The sequence below is a fragment of the Megalops cyprinoides genome, chromosome 3 (genome assembly GCF_013368585.1).
Source record: "Megalops cyprinoides isolate fMegCyp1 chromosome 3, fMegCyp1.pri, whole genome shotgun sequence".
NCBI lineage: Eukaryota > Metazoa > Chordata > Actinopteri > Elopiformes > Megalopidae > Megalops > Megalops cyprinoides.
Window position 1 is genome coordinate 1945575 of NC_050585.1, and position 15580 is coordinate 1961154.

At 43.5% G+C, this 15580-nt stretch overlaps 1 protein-coding gene across 1 annotated transcript in view; it reads right to left on the minus strand.

Moving 5' to 3' along the window:
* Positions 1–4467: 4467 nt before the first annotated feature.
* The window catches only part of oafb (OAF homolog b (Drosophila)), a 32104-nt gene continuing 20991 nt past the window's right edge, over positions 4468–15580 (minus strand). The window contains exons 2-4 of the mRNA XM_036525549.1: positions 6887–7021; positions 6441–6621; positions 4468–4950 (exon numbers count right to left, since the gene is read on the minus strand). Of these exons, the coding sequence (XP_036381442.1) occupies positions 4676–4950; positions 6441–6621; positions 6887–7021 (591 nt within the window). The 3' untranslated portion in view covers positions 4468–4675. The remainder of the gene's footprint in view (positions 4951–6440; positions 6622–6886; positions 7022–15580) is intronic.

Genomic DNA, 15580 nt, shown 5'->3' on the forward strand with positions numbered 1-15580 from the left:
GAATGGATCTTCTCACTCAACTGAAATGATTCAGGTCAGAAAAAAAAAAGAGTCAAAATGCTCATCACTAATCTGAAACTGAAATGGTGGTAGTGAAGCGGTCTTTACAGGAACTAAATTTCCTTAAATTACCCTCACACAAGCAGGAAAGTATAAAGTGTGGCACTGTAAATGTCTACTTATCATATGAATGGATCTGCTGGGACAATTTGCTTGGCAAACACCCTTTTCTAGGACAACATGGATTTTATTTTTAAATATTACACATTCAAACAGCTGGATATTTTAGTGTGGAAATTCAGGACAAGTAAGTTCCTCAAGGGTACAATACAGTGCCCCCGCTGGGAATCAAACCAGCAAACAACTGGTGGCAAGCCCAGTTCCACTCCATCACACCAGCGTGCTGTTTGGATTGGTCATGTGTGGTTTCATATAAAGCAAGATTCTTCCATGACAGGTTTTCCAAACAGTAAATCTAAACCTTACCTATCAAAAAATCTCTAACCTTACCAGGATGGATATAGAACTAATCAAAATAAATGCTTTCATTGCAGCTGTGCCCTGGAGGATGGGAGTCAGCTGTATGAAAAATGTGGTAGGTGACACAGAGCACTGTCACACAGAACACAGAATTGTCCCTCCAGTGCTCTGCTGGCCTGTCAGTGAAGCGCCTACGACAAAGAGACTTTTTCCTGCCAAACTCCTCTTATGCTCCCATGTCTGTGTGCCTTTTTGTTCCTGCAGGGAGAAAACAAAAGCCCACACATGCAGCGCAAAAAGAGTCCTTTATTCTGTCTGGTCAGGACAAACAGACATTTATATATATTTGAGAAATTACTTCATATCTCTGAAATCACTCTTCACATATATTTTTTACACAGCATTTTTTACAAAAATATGCTTGAAACTTTATTTGCATTACGTATTCATACTCAACAGGTTTGATGCATAAGGCACTTCCCATTAAGAGAGAATGGTTAGTGTGTTTTCCCCGAAGACTGCTTTTTTGGTTTGACAGTTACGTAAAACAAAAAAAAAAAAAACAAGAAAGAAAAATTAAGGCATACGTTGTATACACAAAAAGGGACAGAAAGACCGATTAGGAAAACATGAGTAAAATTATAAAACTATTCACATCACAATGTGAAAATTAATATTTTAAAATAATCACTTTATTTCCGTACTTGGTTACTATTTGTATGCACGACTGGTCCTACCTGAGAAAGGTTTCTTTCTAGAATGTTCCACAACATACAATTAACAATTACATATATATACTAGGATGTAAGAATTACACTGTACACCATACATGATATCTCTTCATGAAAAACAAAAATGTTTTCAGTTCTTAACTCCCAATTCTTTTCCATATTTTCCTCCATCATAAACATACCCTCCATCTACAACACATAGGCACATAACTGAAAAAGTTACATCATCAAAAGGTACAGCCACTTCGATACAGCCAACTGGTTGAACCACCTGGAAGGCAAATTAAGTAAGTGTAAACAAACAATGGGTGAACTGAATAATGCCTATATAATCCACACAGTCTTTTGCAAAGGAGAATTAATATATTTCATTGCTCTTCTGCTGAATTAATCTTCTTGATTGCTTGCCTTTGGAAACCTAATGCTGGTGGAACCACAACAGGAAGAAGGAGGAATGCTATTTACTGTGACATGAGGGCTGATGCCAGACCAACAGTGCACACACTGTAGGCTGTGAGCATTTTGGGAATCACTTTTAAGATCCAGATAATCCAGATTCTGATTCACATCAACAATGTCCATTTGTGGCCTACATGAGCTCACAATGTTATGTATGGAGAACAGATTCCTCTCTCAAGTGCTTGGAATTCCTACTACCCTGGACTGCAACTGCTTCACTGGAGTAATTCCTCTGATGGGACATAACCTCACCTTGTGTTCCAGGTTTGTCTTGGCCCCCAATAGAAAGATGACTCTCAAACCCACAGGATGCTGAGCCCTTCCCCTGCTCCAGCACGGCTTCCCGTGTGAGGAACCACAGACGGACCTGTGTCCCTAAGAGCTCAGAGGACAGAGACTGAGTACACCATGGAAGATGCCTGCCTGCAGCCTGGCTTAAGTGAAGGGGAAGCTGAACAGAGAGGCACTTTCACTGGAGTAAAAAAGGGGACTCGGTTCATAGCTAAAGCATGATGGACCCATAAGGCTGTTGTTTTTTTCACTTAAATCCATGAAACAAACAGACAAACGGATGACCTTTCAATTGACACTATGCACTAACTGAAGGGGGCTGCAGGCTGTGGACCTAACCACATCAGCTGCCAGAGAAGTGCATGTCCTCCTCTACAGGGTCATCTCAGCCCAGTCTCCCTTCTGATTATTAGTATCATTATTATTTGAATTTATATATTTTTTTTACTTTGTTTGCTTTACACTCTTTTCCATGGCAATCTCTACAGCTTACATCCTCATATATTCAGTGACACAATTCACACAGTGACAGGAGCACCTCAATTAGTGTACAGCAGTGTCTCCCTCACTAGTTCTGACTGCTGTGGCACATTCCAGCCACGTTAGCCCTGGTGATAAACAAGGGAAGACTGGGACCTTGTCCTCCACACACAGCAAGGCTCCCACCAGCCTCCCCTCTGCCGCCTTCTGCCCCATGCCTCTGCCTTGCCTCCATAGCCAATCTGCCTTCACATGGTCAGTCTGCTCACTCCATTCTGGGTATGGGAGGGGATCAACCATTAATAAAACTGCTGTAGGAAGCATGTCAACCCATAAATTGGTTACAAAACACAAGTGTATTAACTTGTGTACAACCTAGAGATAAGTTCCACTTCACATGGACGGACTGATAGGTGGCACAGGAACCCCTTACAGTGCTCAATCTGCCTCTTACAGAAGACCATGCATTGAGTTTAATGATACTAATATGTGAAGTCTTCTTCATGTGCATCAGAAAATGCCAATCTCCTGTCTACACTCACAATACTAGAGGCACTTGTTCTGAATTTGATGGAAATAACCATCGGTTATATCTTTAATGCCGTGATTTAATAATACCATGGGCGAATTAACACAGGAGGCCATAGCTGTGACTCTACTGACACTGATCTGTGTTCTCATGCTTATACAGCACTAATACAGTCAGTATTTAAGAAACACAACACACACACACATCAATATGCTAAACTCCTTATATGTCTCACCTTGACCAAGGTGGAAAGCAGGCAGGTGACTGGAGTCTCTGCATCAGTATAATGAGAGCAGAATGAGACATGGAAAGGGCCCATCCACCTGCACAGAAAGCATGAACTTCAAGCTCTGGCTACTGACTGCACATGCAGCCCACAGTGAGCTGTCCCAGAGTTTGGGAACTGAAAATATTGAGCTTAATGAAGCTCTCTTAGTAAGCTATGAGGTCACAATCTACACACAAAGTTAGAAAATGTATACATTAAGAAAGGAACTTTAAGAAATCACATTAATGACGAGACAAAACAATGCAATTTGAAATTCCATTGTAAAAAAGTACTCTTTACAGACGTTGCAATCATTCTGTTAAAAATAAATAAGACCTGGATTAGAGAAGAGTTAAGGCAACTTGGAGCGGCACAAGGGAGGTGAAGTGCAACCTGAAACGTCAGAGATAGGAAGGAGCAAATGAATTTCAATTCCATTCTGTTGTCTCCCTCTGTCTCAGGGCACAGGTAACATGCTCCACTCTGCCAGTGTAGCTCTACACGAGTGTGTGGTGAGCGTTCAGCACAGACAGTTTCAGACACGTCACAGTGTGTGTATATGTGTTTGTGTGTCTGCTCACGCAAGTGCGTGTATGCGTGTGTGCGCTGGATTCTGCCCATCGACTCATGTGGGGAATGTCTTGCAAGAACTGAGTTCACCCGTTTCTGATAGACTCGTGTTAAGATGATCCATGTAAAAAGGACAGCCTGGTTACAAAAATAGTGAAGCAACATTTCGGTACTGACTACACGAGGTTCAAAAAAGAAGGGTACGGGGAAGCTTCTCTGCTGGAACTCGACGAGGTAAAAACCAGCCAGTAAGAACACCGCTCTGCTGGAACTTCTGGAGGTACTGAATAAAAATAAGCCAATGAGAAAGAGTTGCTGCAACTCACAAAGAACCAACTAATTGGAAATTTGCTCTCCTGGAACTTTGGGAGCTACTGTATTTAAAAAACAGAAACAACAACAACATCAAAATAGGAATGTCACTCGATTGGAAACCAAGGTGGTATGCATCAGCCAAAGGGAAGCTGCTTTTGCTGCTTTTCTGGAACTTAACACCAGAGGGAGATACCCAGTCCCATGAGAACAGAGCAACTGTAACTCAGGAAACAGTTTGCCTTTGATCCTTTTCTGAACTTGACTGACGGGGGAGGGGTGGGCTCTCTGGCTCGGACTCAGATGTCGCTCTGAGCTATCTTTCTGGCAACCATCCCGGCCCCCCCCCCCCCCCCCAGCTTTAGGGGATAAGAGTGAGAGTCATGAGAGTCCCATGAGCAAAGTATGGCTGCATCTGTACTTCACCTCCCGTCTCACTAGGCACAGTCCGGAGGTGACCACAGCTCTGTCTGACAGAAACATTAAAACTAGGAAATAAATAAGAGCTGGCCTGCTAGGGGGTGGCAGACAGGTGGGTGGGGATCAGGGTGTTCCCTAGGTGTCCTCGTCCCACAGGCATAGCTGTCTGCGGGGCACGTAGTAGTCAAAGCGGTAGCCCTTGCTGCAGCTCTTGATGCCGCATTTGTATGGGCTGCTCCTGCCAGCTGCATCGCGGCTGCGGCAGTATTTCAGCAGGCAGGGATACCACTCCAGACGCAGGCTGTAACTGCAGGCACATGGCTGCCACAGGTCCCGCATGGAGGGGCAGCCCTGCAGCTCTGGTGTGTCCACCGTTGGGGGCAGGATCTCAAACATGGAGCCCTCTACACCTGGGGGGGGGGAGCACAGGTTAGGGGCTGGCCCATATGGTACAGTCTACTGACTCATCCCATTGCCCTCACTGTCCTAATTCGCTATCAGGCACACAGAAGTGCGGGTTTATGCCTTCCTCTGCAGCGCTGCAGTCTGTATTCTCTTCACAGAGGCTGGTGATGGCTGAAGCATTAAGTTCAGCCCAGCAACTCTCTCCTTAACAGCCTTAGATAAAAAAGCGCACGTGTTAACCAGGGTTTGCTTTACTCCATGAATGCTACACCTGCTTTTCTCTACCTCCTACCTTCTCTCCTTACTGTGGTTTACTAAGCTAAATAGCTGCCTGTGAACACCTCAGGGCACTATTAGGGCTTATGAATTTTAACTTGTGTCTCTTGCTGTAGGTGTTAATTGATTACTAAAATTATTTATATTTGGCTTAAAAAATACAGTAATTCCAATGTGTCCATTTTCAAGTTTAAAATAAAAGAAATGTCTGAAAACACCAGCATATTCCATCTAATTATGACATTTTTCAAAACCGTAATCTAGTAGTGGTTTTTGAAAGCACTATACACAATGGATATACCACATCCCTGTGTATATAACATATACTATGCACCATATCGTACCACAGATTTCACCTTCTGCCCCATTGTGTCCACTTTAGTCCTTCACAGATGATGTAGTTTGGAAGTCGGTATGGTTTTATTGGCGTTCGAGCAGTTGCAACGATAAAGTTTTACAATGATCGGCAAAGTGTCACAGAAAAACAGCCTCTTTTGGTTCGCGGACACACTGAGGCACTTTATATACCTTCTCCGAGTTCTTCTTGCGTCTGGCATTCTTAACTCTGACAATCCCCTCTGTTACCTGCTTCCTGCTGATCCGCAGGAGGTCTGACCCTCAGCCCTCAACCAGAGGCCTAGCCAGGTCTATGGCAGCATTTGTGTGTGAGCGTGTGTCTGTGTGAGTGTGTGTGTGAGTGTGTTGGTACCTAGGATGTTGGCACCTCTGTGTCTGCAGGATAGAGGAAGAAACTCTGTCTGGGGTCTCTCAAACCTTACAGTACACTACATCTATACCTGAGCATACAATGTATATTTATATGCATGTGTACATATAAAGAAAGTAAACCAGTATTCAGAATACACACATGAACGCCTACATATTTTGGCATTAATGTGTAGAAAATGTTTGAAATGCTGTACAACTGGTTGCTCTAAACTGATGTTTTATTGGTTGAAAAAGATGCTTCTGTTAAGTCATTGGGGTTTTTGGGAATTACTGCTTAAACCCTCCAAATGGAAGCCCTTGTTGTAAGGAAGACGGTTGAGGCAAAAGTTGCCCATTAGTGCTGATGTAGGGTAAGATTGTAGAACCACAATTCTAACCTTACCCATTATTAGGTAAACAGCAAAAGTGATCCCAGATCAACATTTGCTGCCAACTTCAGCAGTCAGAGGCAGGGAAGAGCTTGTAAAATTAGCATGGTGCTGATGCTCACCTCTGTCCAGCCAGTGCTTGACATCTTGCTCACGGGCGTAGATGGATTCCTGGGCCTCGCTGCACACATTGTGGATGTGGGTGCTGAGCTGCCACGCCTTGCTTAGGTTCACTGCCATGTTCATGGTCAGCTGCTCCACTCCCCGCCTCTCCTCTGCCAAGCGGATTGCATGTGGATTTTTCTGGAAGGTTCACAATGTGTGTCACAAAATGATTCACCTATTCCAAATGGCACTGGCATACAAATGACCCTGAGAGTGCAGGGCCGTTAACGTAAGGAGGCAGTACCCTGGAGGAGTAGAACTGTGAGGTCACAAAAACGTGAAGGGGTGGGGCCTTAAGGGGGAGGGGCTGCATAATGATAGGCAGGTACGGGGGAGGGGTGATGGTGGGCGGAGGCAGGAGGTGCTGAAGTCGCCAAAAAAGGGCTGCTCTGATAGGGCTTACTTGTCGTAGCCGGGCCATGGACTCGCTGGGGATGATCTCATTATGACTGAGGCGTGTGATGAAGCACAGTGCCTGGTATTGGCTCTGCCCCCTCTCCAGCTCCCCCAGGATCAGGGAGCGGAATATCTTCACATCCTGTGGAGAGAAAGAGAGGGGGAAAGAGCAGGGAGAAAGAGGGGGAAGAAGAGGGGAGGGATCATGACAAGGGAAAGAGGGGGAAAGAGTTACAATAGACTCTCCTCATAGGACCTCCACCCTCTGGCTAAACAAGGTGTCCTGCATTCTCTCAGCACTTTGGAGCAAGCCTCCACACTGAACTGTGAACACACCCTCCCCTGTGGCCCAAAGTGGAACAGCACACTGCCTCTGTACCACACAATCAGATTTGTCAGGCTGTCAGAGGCTGCTGTGCCAGTAAACAGGCCAAATGCCAGTGAATCATAACCACGCATCCCTATGTCTGAGTAGCGGTGCAGGATCACATGACAAATATCTTGCACTGAGCAATTTTTAGAGTAAAAGAAAGTCCCACAAGTGCTATGAGGAGAAAAAGAACTCCCTTCAGTTTATTCAGTGAATCATTCATTTTGGACACAGCAATCTATATACCGAAGAGCTGAAGTCAGGTTTTACTATGAACTGTCCGCTGAAAAATGTAGTAATTAATAACCTTGCTGTCATTATTCAGCATGCATAACTGTAATGTAAAATTAATATGTCTGTACCCTACTAAATGACCATAAGCAGACCTATTTAAAGACAAAATCCCAGATAAAAAAGATTTGCTGCAGCAAGCTCAAACTGAAGCAGAGGTCTGAAATACTGTGCACATACAGCCAAACACTTTGGCTTGGTTTCATTTTATCAGAACAACCACAGTTGCTTTTAGAACAGGGCTGGAAAAGGAAATTTGCCATAAATATGAAGGCACTTTGTTGTAAATTCATGACAAATACGTTTTTCGGTAACACACACAAGCACACACATACACATAACCATATACCCCCCACTGCCCAAACCCATAAACACACACACACACCTTCCTCCACCTTTTCTGCTCCTCATACAGTTCTAAAACAAACAGCTGGCTGAGCGGCCTCTAGCGTCTCCCTTTCTCTGGAAGGAGACACTTTCAGACAGGGCAGAAAAACAGACTTCCTGCTGTCTGCAGACCTCCCCCTCCTTCCTCCCCCAACTTAGAACACAAGGGCCTCCACGTAACCCCCCGAAAAAGCAAAGCTGTAATGGAGTCAGAAAATCGGGCAGATGTAGAATCTTTTACCCCACCAGACGTTTCTGGGGAACTGAGTTCCGATGAGCTATCAGAGAAGGAGACACAGAAAGAGATCCTCCTCTCCTCTCTTTAATCAACAGTCTCATGTGTCAATTGCCATGGAACAGCAGTGTGTGTGTGCGCGTTTGTATGTGTGTGTATTTCTGCATGTGTTGGGCAGGGGAGGAACATTATAAAGTTCACAGTAATTAAAACATAAAAAGCCACAGACATGAGAGAAGTGAGGGGAGTGAGTGACAGGAGAGACAGGAAGAAAGGCAGATGTTATTTCTCCCCCCTCCGGGGGAGGCAGTAAAGGTAGGACCTCCCAGTCTGCAGACACATGGTTCAGGGGGATGGGGGGAGGGGCATTCCTAGCAGCCTCGCCAACTGCTCCAGGCACACTCCTGCTGATTACAGGGAAGCCTGGCAAGGACTCATTCACCAACAGGGAGGCAGACACACCACACCACACCACACAACGCCACACCATGCAGCACCACAACACACCATAAAACCATATGTCTTAACCGCAGAAGCCTCAAGGGGCTGCGGTCATTTCCAACAGTCCACTCTGCTAATGCTACATTACGCTACATTTCGTCATTTAGCAGACACTCTTATCCAGAGTGACTTACAAAGACCTACAGTAGTTTACAGTGCATCTAAAAAAGTACATACAGGACACAGCTGACTACATCTGAGTATGTGTCAGCCCCTAACAGTGCTGAGATAACTAGCGCTTCCATGCTTCCAGAACCAAAAACTTAGAAAAGCCAATTAAAAAATATTTTTTTGCAAAATTCGACCCCAGCAAGAAACAGATTAGGCATTGTGATTAAAGGAAAAAATGTTTCAAAATACTAGCTCGGTCTTCCTTGTTTTGATAGTCACCGACTGCAAATCCAACAGAATTTGCAGGGAGTTGACCGAGTCCCAGCACGTCAAACAGACGTCACCACAGTACCCCAACAGAGCGGGTGGGGGGTGGGGGGTGGGGGGGGGGGATCTGACAGCTCCTGCATGATTCCTCCACCCTGACCGCTTCATGGGCAATGAGCCGGCCCGGTAAACACCTCCTGCTGACAGACAGAGGCGCGCTTTGGCTCTTCGATGACAGACACACCTCATCTTACCTGTACTCTGTGAGCTGGGTTTGGGATTTCCCCTCTCATTCGGGGGGAACATCGCCTGCTGGGCCTCAAACCCTGACTGGGCTGGACTGAAACATTCAAGATTAAAGCTGGAGCTAGGTAAAACTTTATTCATGTTATAGAGTGCTCCCTATCTCCTCGTGTCATGGCATTTGATTAATCTCGTGAGGCTAATTTGGTGCTTTCACTTTGGGTTATACAGTGGAAACCACTTATAGTGATCATGGTTATAGTGATCAACCGCTTATATGGATCAAAAAGCTTGGAACAGAATCATTCCTATACAAATACCGTTTAAATAATTTGCTTATAGTAATCAAGTAGTCCGCTTACAGTGTTAATTTTGGGTCTTTTTATACATGACAACATATGGAAAAAATTAAAACTACAGTAATTCTTTTTTTTTTTTTTTTACACTTTATTTTGATAGGCCTACTTTGCCTCGCTGTAACCCATCTACTTCCGGCTAGCTACCTGAGGCTAATGCTGCGTGCACAGAAATCATGACGGGAAAAAGAAAGTCATTTTCTCTCAATGACAAACATAGACTCATCGAAGCTTATGACAAACTGCCAAAAACGAGCCAACAAGATGCAGCAGCGAAACTTGGTGTTCCTCAGGCTACTTTGTGTAGTCCATTCAAACAATGATAAACGGTTCCGGCTGTTAATGATGCGTACGGGGAAAGCACCTGTGGTTGAAGCCGCCCTCGTCAAATGAATGAATATTTTACGAAAGTTTGATTTCAAACTCTGCTACCAGTTCAGCATTGATAGCCTACAGTTTATTTTCAGTTCTGCTAAAAAGAAATGCACTGAAACCCCGGCCAAGCTGTGGCTTAGCCTGTATTTGTACTACTGACGTTACTGTATTTTGTAAACCACACAATACTTTTATGTTTTAGGCTATAGCCTAATTATAATTTGAACTATAATAAGCTATATATTACATACAGTATTATGGTGTATTTGAATTATAGACACAGTTCAGTAATTTCATTGGTACAGTACTGTAATTTGGAAAGCATTTGAAACAGCTGTACTGTATTTTGAAAGAGTCAATAAAATTCAGTAAATAGTGATGCTGTCTGTTCATTACTTTATAATCATGTAATAAATCTACAAATGTTAATTAGATGGTAATCTGCATGAGAAATAAAGAAAAAGAAAAATTTGGTTGTAATGATCATCCACTTATAGTGAGCAATTTCACCCGGACAGACGTGATCACTATAAGCGATTTCCACTGTAATTTCTCTTTGAAGTGTCCTTTTCTTTTAAAACTAAATTCATGAAGCAGCTATATTTAGGCGCAGTGAGCAATTCATTTGTACCTCCTCCATCTGTACATAAGTAGACCCTGTGCTCGGAAAAACACATTATGCAAGCAAGAACATGTGTTGTTTGCTTTTACTGGACAACTCCAGATAGAGTTCGTTCTCGAATTCTCTCCGCTCTGAAGCGCCTACATGTCACACACACACACACACACACACACACACACACACACACAGACACACACACAAACACACACAGAAACACACACACACACACACACACACACACACACACACATAGACGCGCCATGTTAATGCTGCATTTTTTAAAGGCCTGCTCTCAGCTGGTTTACTCAAAAGGATCTGAGGCACAGAGAAGAAAAGAAAAAAGTACTCCTTTGGAGGAAGAAGTGCTGATCTGGACACAATCTCACCGATCCTGCTGTGAGCACTGGACAATGAATATCAATAACAACATTAAAGATAAGAAAGGGAGAGGAAATGAGATGAGGGACAGAGAAGAGAGATCTAATCTTGGAGGGAAGGAGGGAGAGATGGATGGATGTGACCGTGGCTTCATTATCTCGTATATGTCACAATTTGATACGGCAGGCTGCATTTTTCAACCCTTGGAGAAAACAATACAGTTCCTTTTCCTGCAGTGTGCACACTGGATTATTACCAACATAAAATATTGAACAGAATGTGAAAATACACCCAAAACAATTTAAGACACGTCAACCAGCAATTATTCTACTGGCTGAAGAATAAGACAATTGATTTCTTGTTCCATTCCTCTAATGGCTAGGTCAATGTAAGGGGAAGCCTCACAAATGGCCAAAGCAACAGATGGCTCATATAAACTGCAACCCTCATTTACACTTCAGACATGCCCTCACTTATCAGTTGTGTGTGAAGCCAGCCTCATCCAACCAGCACTACATCCATCTGGAAACAACTGTGACCCTAACTGAGATCAGTATACACGCACTAGCCCTAGTCTACAGGGGTTTATTGCTTCTAACTAATGTCTGCCTTTTGTAGTTTGAAACAATTACTGCTCGCTGATTGAGCGGGTGCATCCCACCCTGCTTCTGATTGCTTGGATGTGCATGCATTATTTCAGTTTAGAGCACGACTGTCACCAGATCTGTTGGCAGGCCTGACAAACTGCTGGGAAGCAGGAGTACTGCAGCCAGGGCTATTAACACTGTGAGAAGTGTGTCCGACACATCCTGCTGGCTGGCCTCGCTTCCTGTGCACCCGGGGGACCGGGCATCGGGCCTGCTCACAGCCGTGCTGCAGACACCTGGCTCCAACCCCATGGCAGCAGGATATATGCACATTTTGATCCACCTTTCTGACACCCATTCTGAACACAACCATATGAAAGTGCTTACCTTCACCGTTTGGAAAAAATACACCACAAACAACCTTCTCTGGAATTTTAAGGCACTGAATTTAAACCTATTAAGCATTACAAATGAGATTTTAAACAAGAAAAGCACGTTGCCTTTGCTCTAGCTGATATGCAAATGAATGACTGGGTGCACATAAGGCCAGGTGTGGAAGGGGAGGGGTAAGCAGGTGACTGCAGCACCCAGCTTGTTTCTCATACATGACATCACACATCAACATATTCCCGGGGAGGAGAATGCATTACTTTCCAGTGAACTGCAGTAACACAGGCAACACACAGTTAGCATTCAGGGTGCCCAGGAGGATACGGGTTCTAATCTTGGGTTCTCTGAGCAGCATATTCAACCGCAACTGCGATAGTAATGCAGAAATTATGTGGAAATAATGACATTTTACTTCAAACCCCAGTGAAGACAGTAGCCTGTTGAAAGAGGAAAAATTCTACAGTCAAAAGACAAATACTTCAACAGCAAGTAACTCATGCTGTATAAAGAACTAAGCAGCAGATGAACTATAAGAACTACACACTCACTTATAATGGATTATGCATATGTATGGTACATCAGTGTACATCAAAGGTCATGCTAAGAATGTAACAAAGATCCATAGGGTGAATAATGCATGGACTGCCTTATACTTCAAGAAGAGCAGCTTTTCTGAAGAAGCTCTGCAAGTCATTTCAATCCAGAGTTCACGTTGAACCGGGTTCAGTTGTACTCGGGCACGGTATGCATCAGTGTGATCGCTAACCGTGCCTGAGCATGGAACTCGAACAAGACGTCAATGATGCGACTGCCCCATTTAACAAATATATCCGTTATAGCAACAGTTAAGTGGATATCTGGATATCTATCCCAGTCATAATAATTCCTTTAAACCATCATTTGATTAGCCAGATGACTTCCTTAAATATAACAAGCTGGCTACCTCCAAAATTCGATTGGTTAGTTCTGTAGATCTATACCTAAAAACAACTCTGTGGATCCCCACATTAGCTTGATTACTAGCAAGCGAAATAAAACTAACCATACTTTACGTGGCAATGTAAGCATTGCTGTTGTCAGGAGTAGTCAAGAATATCACAAAGGAAGCAGCCAACCTGTTTAAGTAGCTAGTCTTCAACAATCATTCAGATAGGTAGCCTGTTAGCTAACTAGCTATGTTTGTCACATGAAGTCATACTGTCAATGATGACAGTAGCGCACACACAAGTAGAAGTAGTAGCTAACCTTATTGTGATTAGGCTACTGTAGTCTGACACAAAACATTGGTCTGTCCCTTAGCATAATGACTGAAACGTCAGCTGCCTCCGTAAAAACCTTCTTATACGTGCAGCACGATTAAATGAAAACCGCTGCGTTGCATAATCGATAAATCTATAAGGCATGTGAGAGGGCCGTGTGTCACTCCAAATAAGCCACAAAGTAAGTACAATCATGAACTCCATTATGCTGTGCGAGAGCACCTTTCTTCAACACAAAAAGTTGCATCGTGATGACGTAAGCGTGCTCGTTCAGGCTCGGAACGTTAAGCGCAATGTGAGCGTAGGCCAGCGGGGAAATGGGGAGGGGGGAATCGTGCTCGGGCACGGTACAAGGCAACCAGGCCTAGTGTGAGTACGCCTAAAACACAGCAGATTACTCAAGAGCCCATTCATATAAACATAAAAGGTCTCATTTATGGGAGGTTATTTACTGCAAGGTTCTCTGGGAAACTTAACACCTTTCTCAGTCATCAGCCTGATGTGTGCAAGGACTCACACTGACAATGAACAATGCAGCCATATACTGTAACACTAAGACCTGGCAAGACTGACAATTTACTGAGGATATCTCCACATTCTAAGTGAGAACAATGCAAAGCTTTGGCCTTTTTCTGCTCATCCATATGCACCACCATGAGGCTAATTTATTTGAAAATACTGCACAGAAAGGCTTGTTTCATTAATTACAACATCATGCATGAATACCTCTAAATTCCTTACTAAAATTCCCAAATTCTAGGGATGCACCGATATATCGGCCAAACATCGGTATCAGCTGATATTCGCCTTGTTGACTGCCACTGACCTATCAGCAAATAAGAAGACATTCACCGATGGCAGTGGCCGATGTTTATCTGTTGTGTTGCATCAAGTTTGCGCAGCCTAAATGTTGTGTTGATTATCTGCGGTCTGACTCAGACAACAGTACCCAGCTGCAGATTCGGAGATGATCCAAAAGGGCCCCTCGACGTTCGTAACATTGATGTGAGAAATTAGTAGCTATGCTTACAAAATTTAGTAATGTCAGTAGTGCAAATACAGGCTAAGCCACGGCTTGGTCGGGGTTTCAGTGCATTTCTTTTTAACAGAACTGAAAATAAACTGTAGGCTATCAATGCTGAACTGGTAGCAGAGTTTGAAATCAAACTTTCGTAAAATATTCATTCATTTGACGACGGCGGCTTCAACCCCAGGTGCTTTCCCCGTACGCATGTATTTTCTGTCTCCGTCATTAACAGCCGGAACCGTTTATCATTGTTTGAATGGACTACACAAAGTAGCCTGAGGAACACCAAGTTTCGCTGCTGCATCTTGTTGGCTCGTTTTTGGCAGTTTGTCATAAAAGTTAAAATGACTAGATTTTTTGCGTTTGCTTAATACAAAATTCTGGTACTTCTTTGTAATGATTTGCATAACAAACAAATCTCTGCATGATTTCCAGCGCTGATTTTCCTTCACATTTAACTGAAATTTTTGCTGGACACAAAACACAGACGGCAGAGAACGGGTCTCCTTGGGTGGGCCTTACCCATTCAGAAAAGTTCTCTTTTCGACCAGTCTGAGTTGTACGTTGTAAATCAATTTTTCTTTTACACTGGTGGCTCGTCCGATTTTGTTTTGTTGTCCTCCTCATCCGTCTCTCCACCCATTTCACAAAACCAACAAAATAAATAGAAAGTTAAAAAATAATAATAATGTTACCTCTAGCTAGCAACTGAACTCAGGGTGGGGTTGTGGATGTGAATATGCGCGGCAGACCAACAGCCCGGGCACTTGCTAGGCAAGAAGGTAAACTTTCGTATTTCCCCTACCAATCAAATAAAAGTATAGACATGGCCAATCGTCACTGTGTTTTACCTGTTTTTGGGCACAGGATTGGATCTATAAACATAACCAGGAAGAAAACAGAATAGCAGTAGAAGGAAACCAAATGAGGTTTTATTTGAAACTATAAAATTATAAACTAGAAGTACATTTTCGCAAAAAACCGGGACAATTCGTGTCCCGGGAAAGATTATTAATTTTCCGGGACAGTCGCTCAAAAAAAAAAAAAAAAAGGACAATCCCGGCAAAACCAGGACAGGTGGCAACCCTAACCATCAGTCAAACATCAAAATTACATTTAACGTTACGGTAATTGAGTGGTGTAGGCTAAGCTGTTGACAGACTTGATTGCAGGTTTACTTATGAAACAGTGTGGCAGGTCTAGTGAGTAAACAAACAAATGTCCTATCGTTTCTCCCTTGTCAAGTCTAAAAATTCTCAAGCAACATCGCTTACAGCAGCTTATAATGCTGTCCACTGCTAA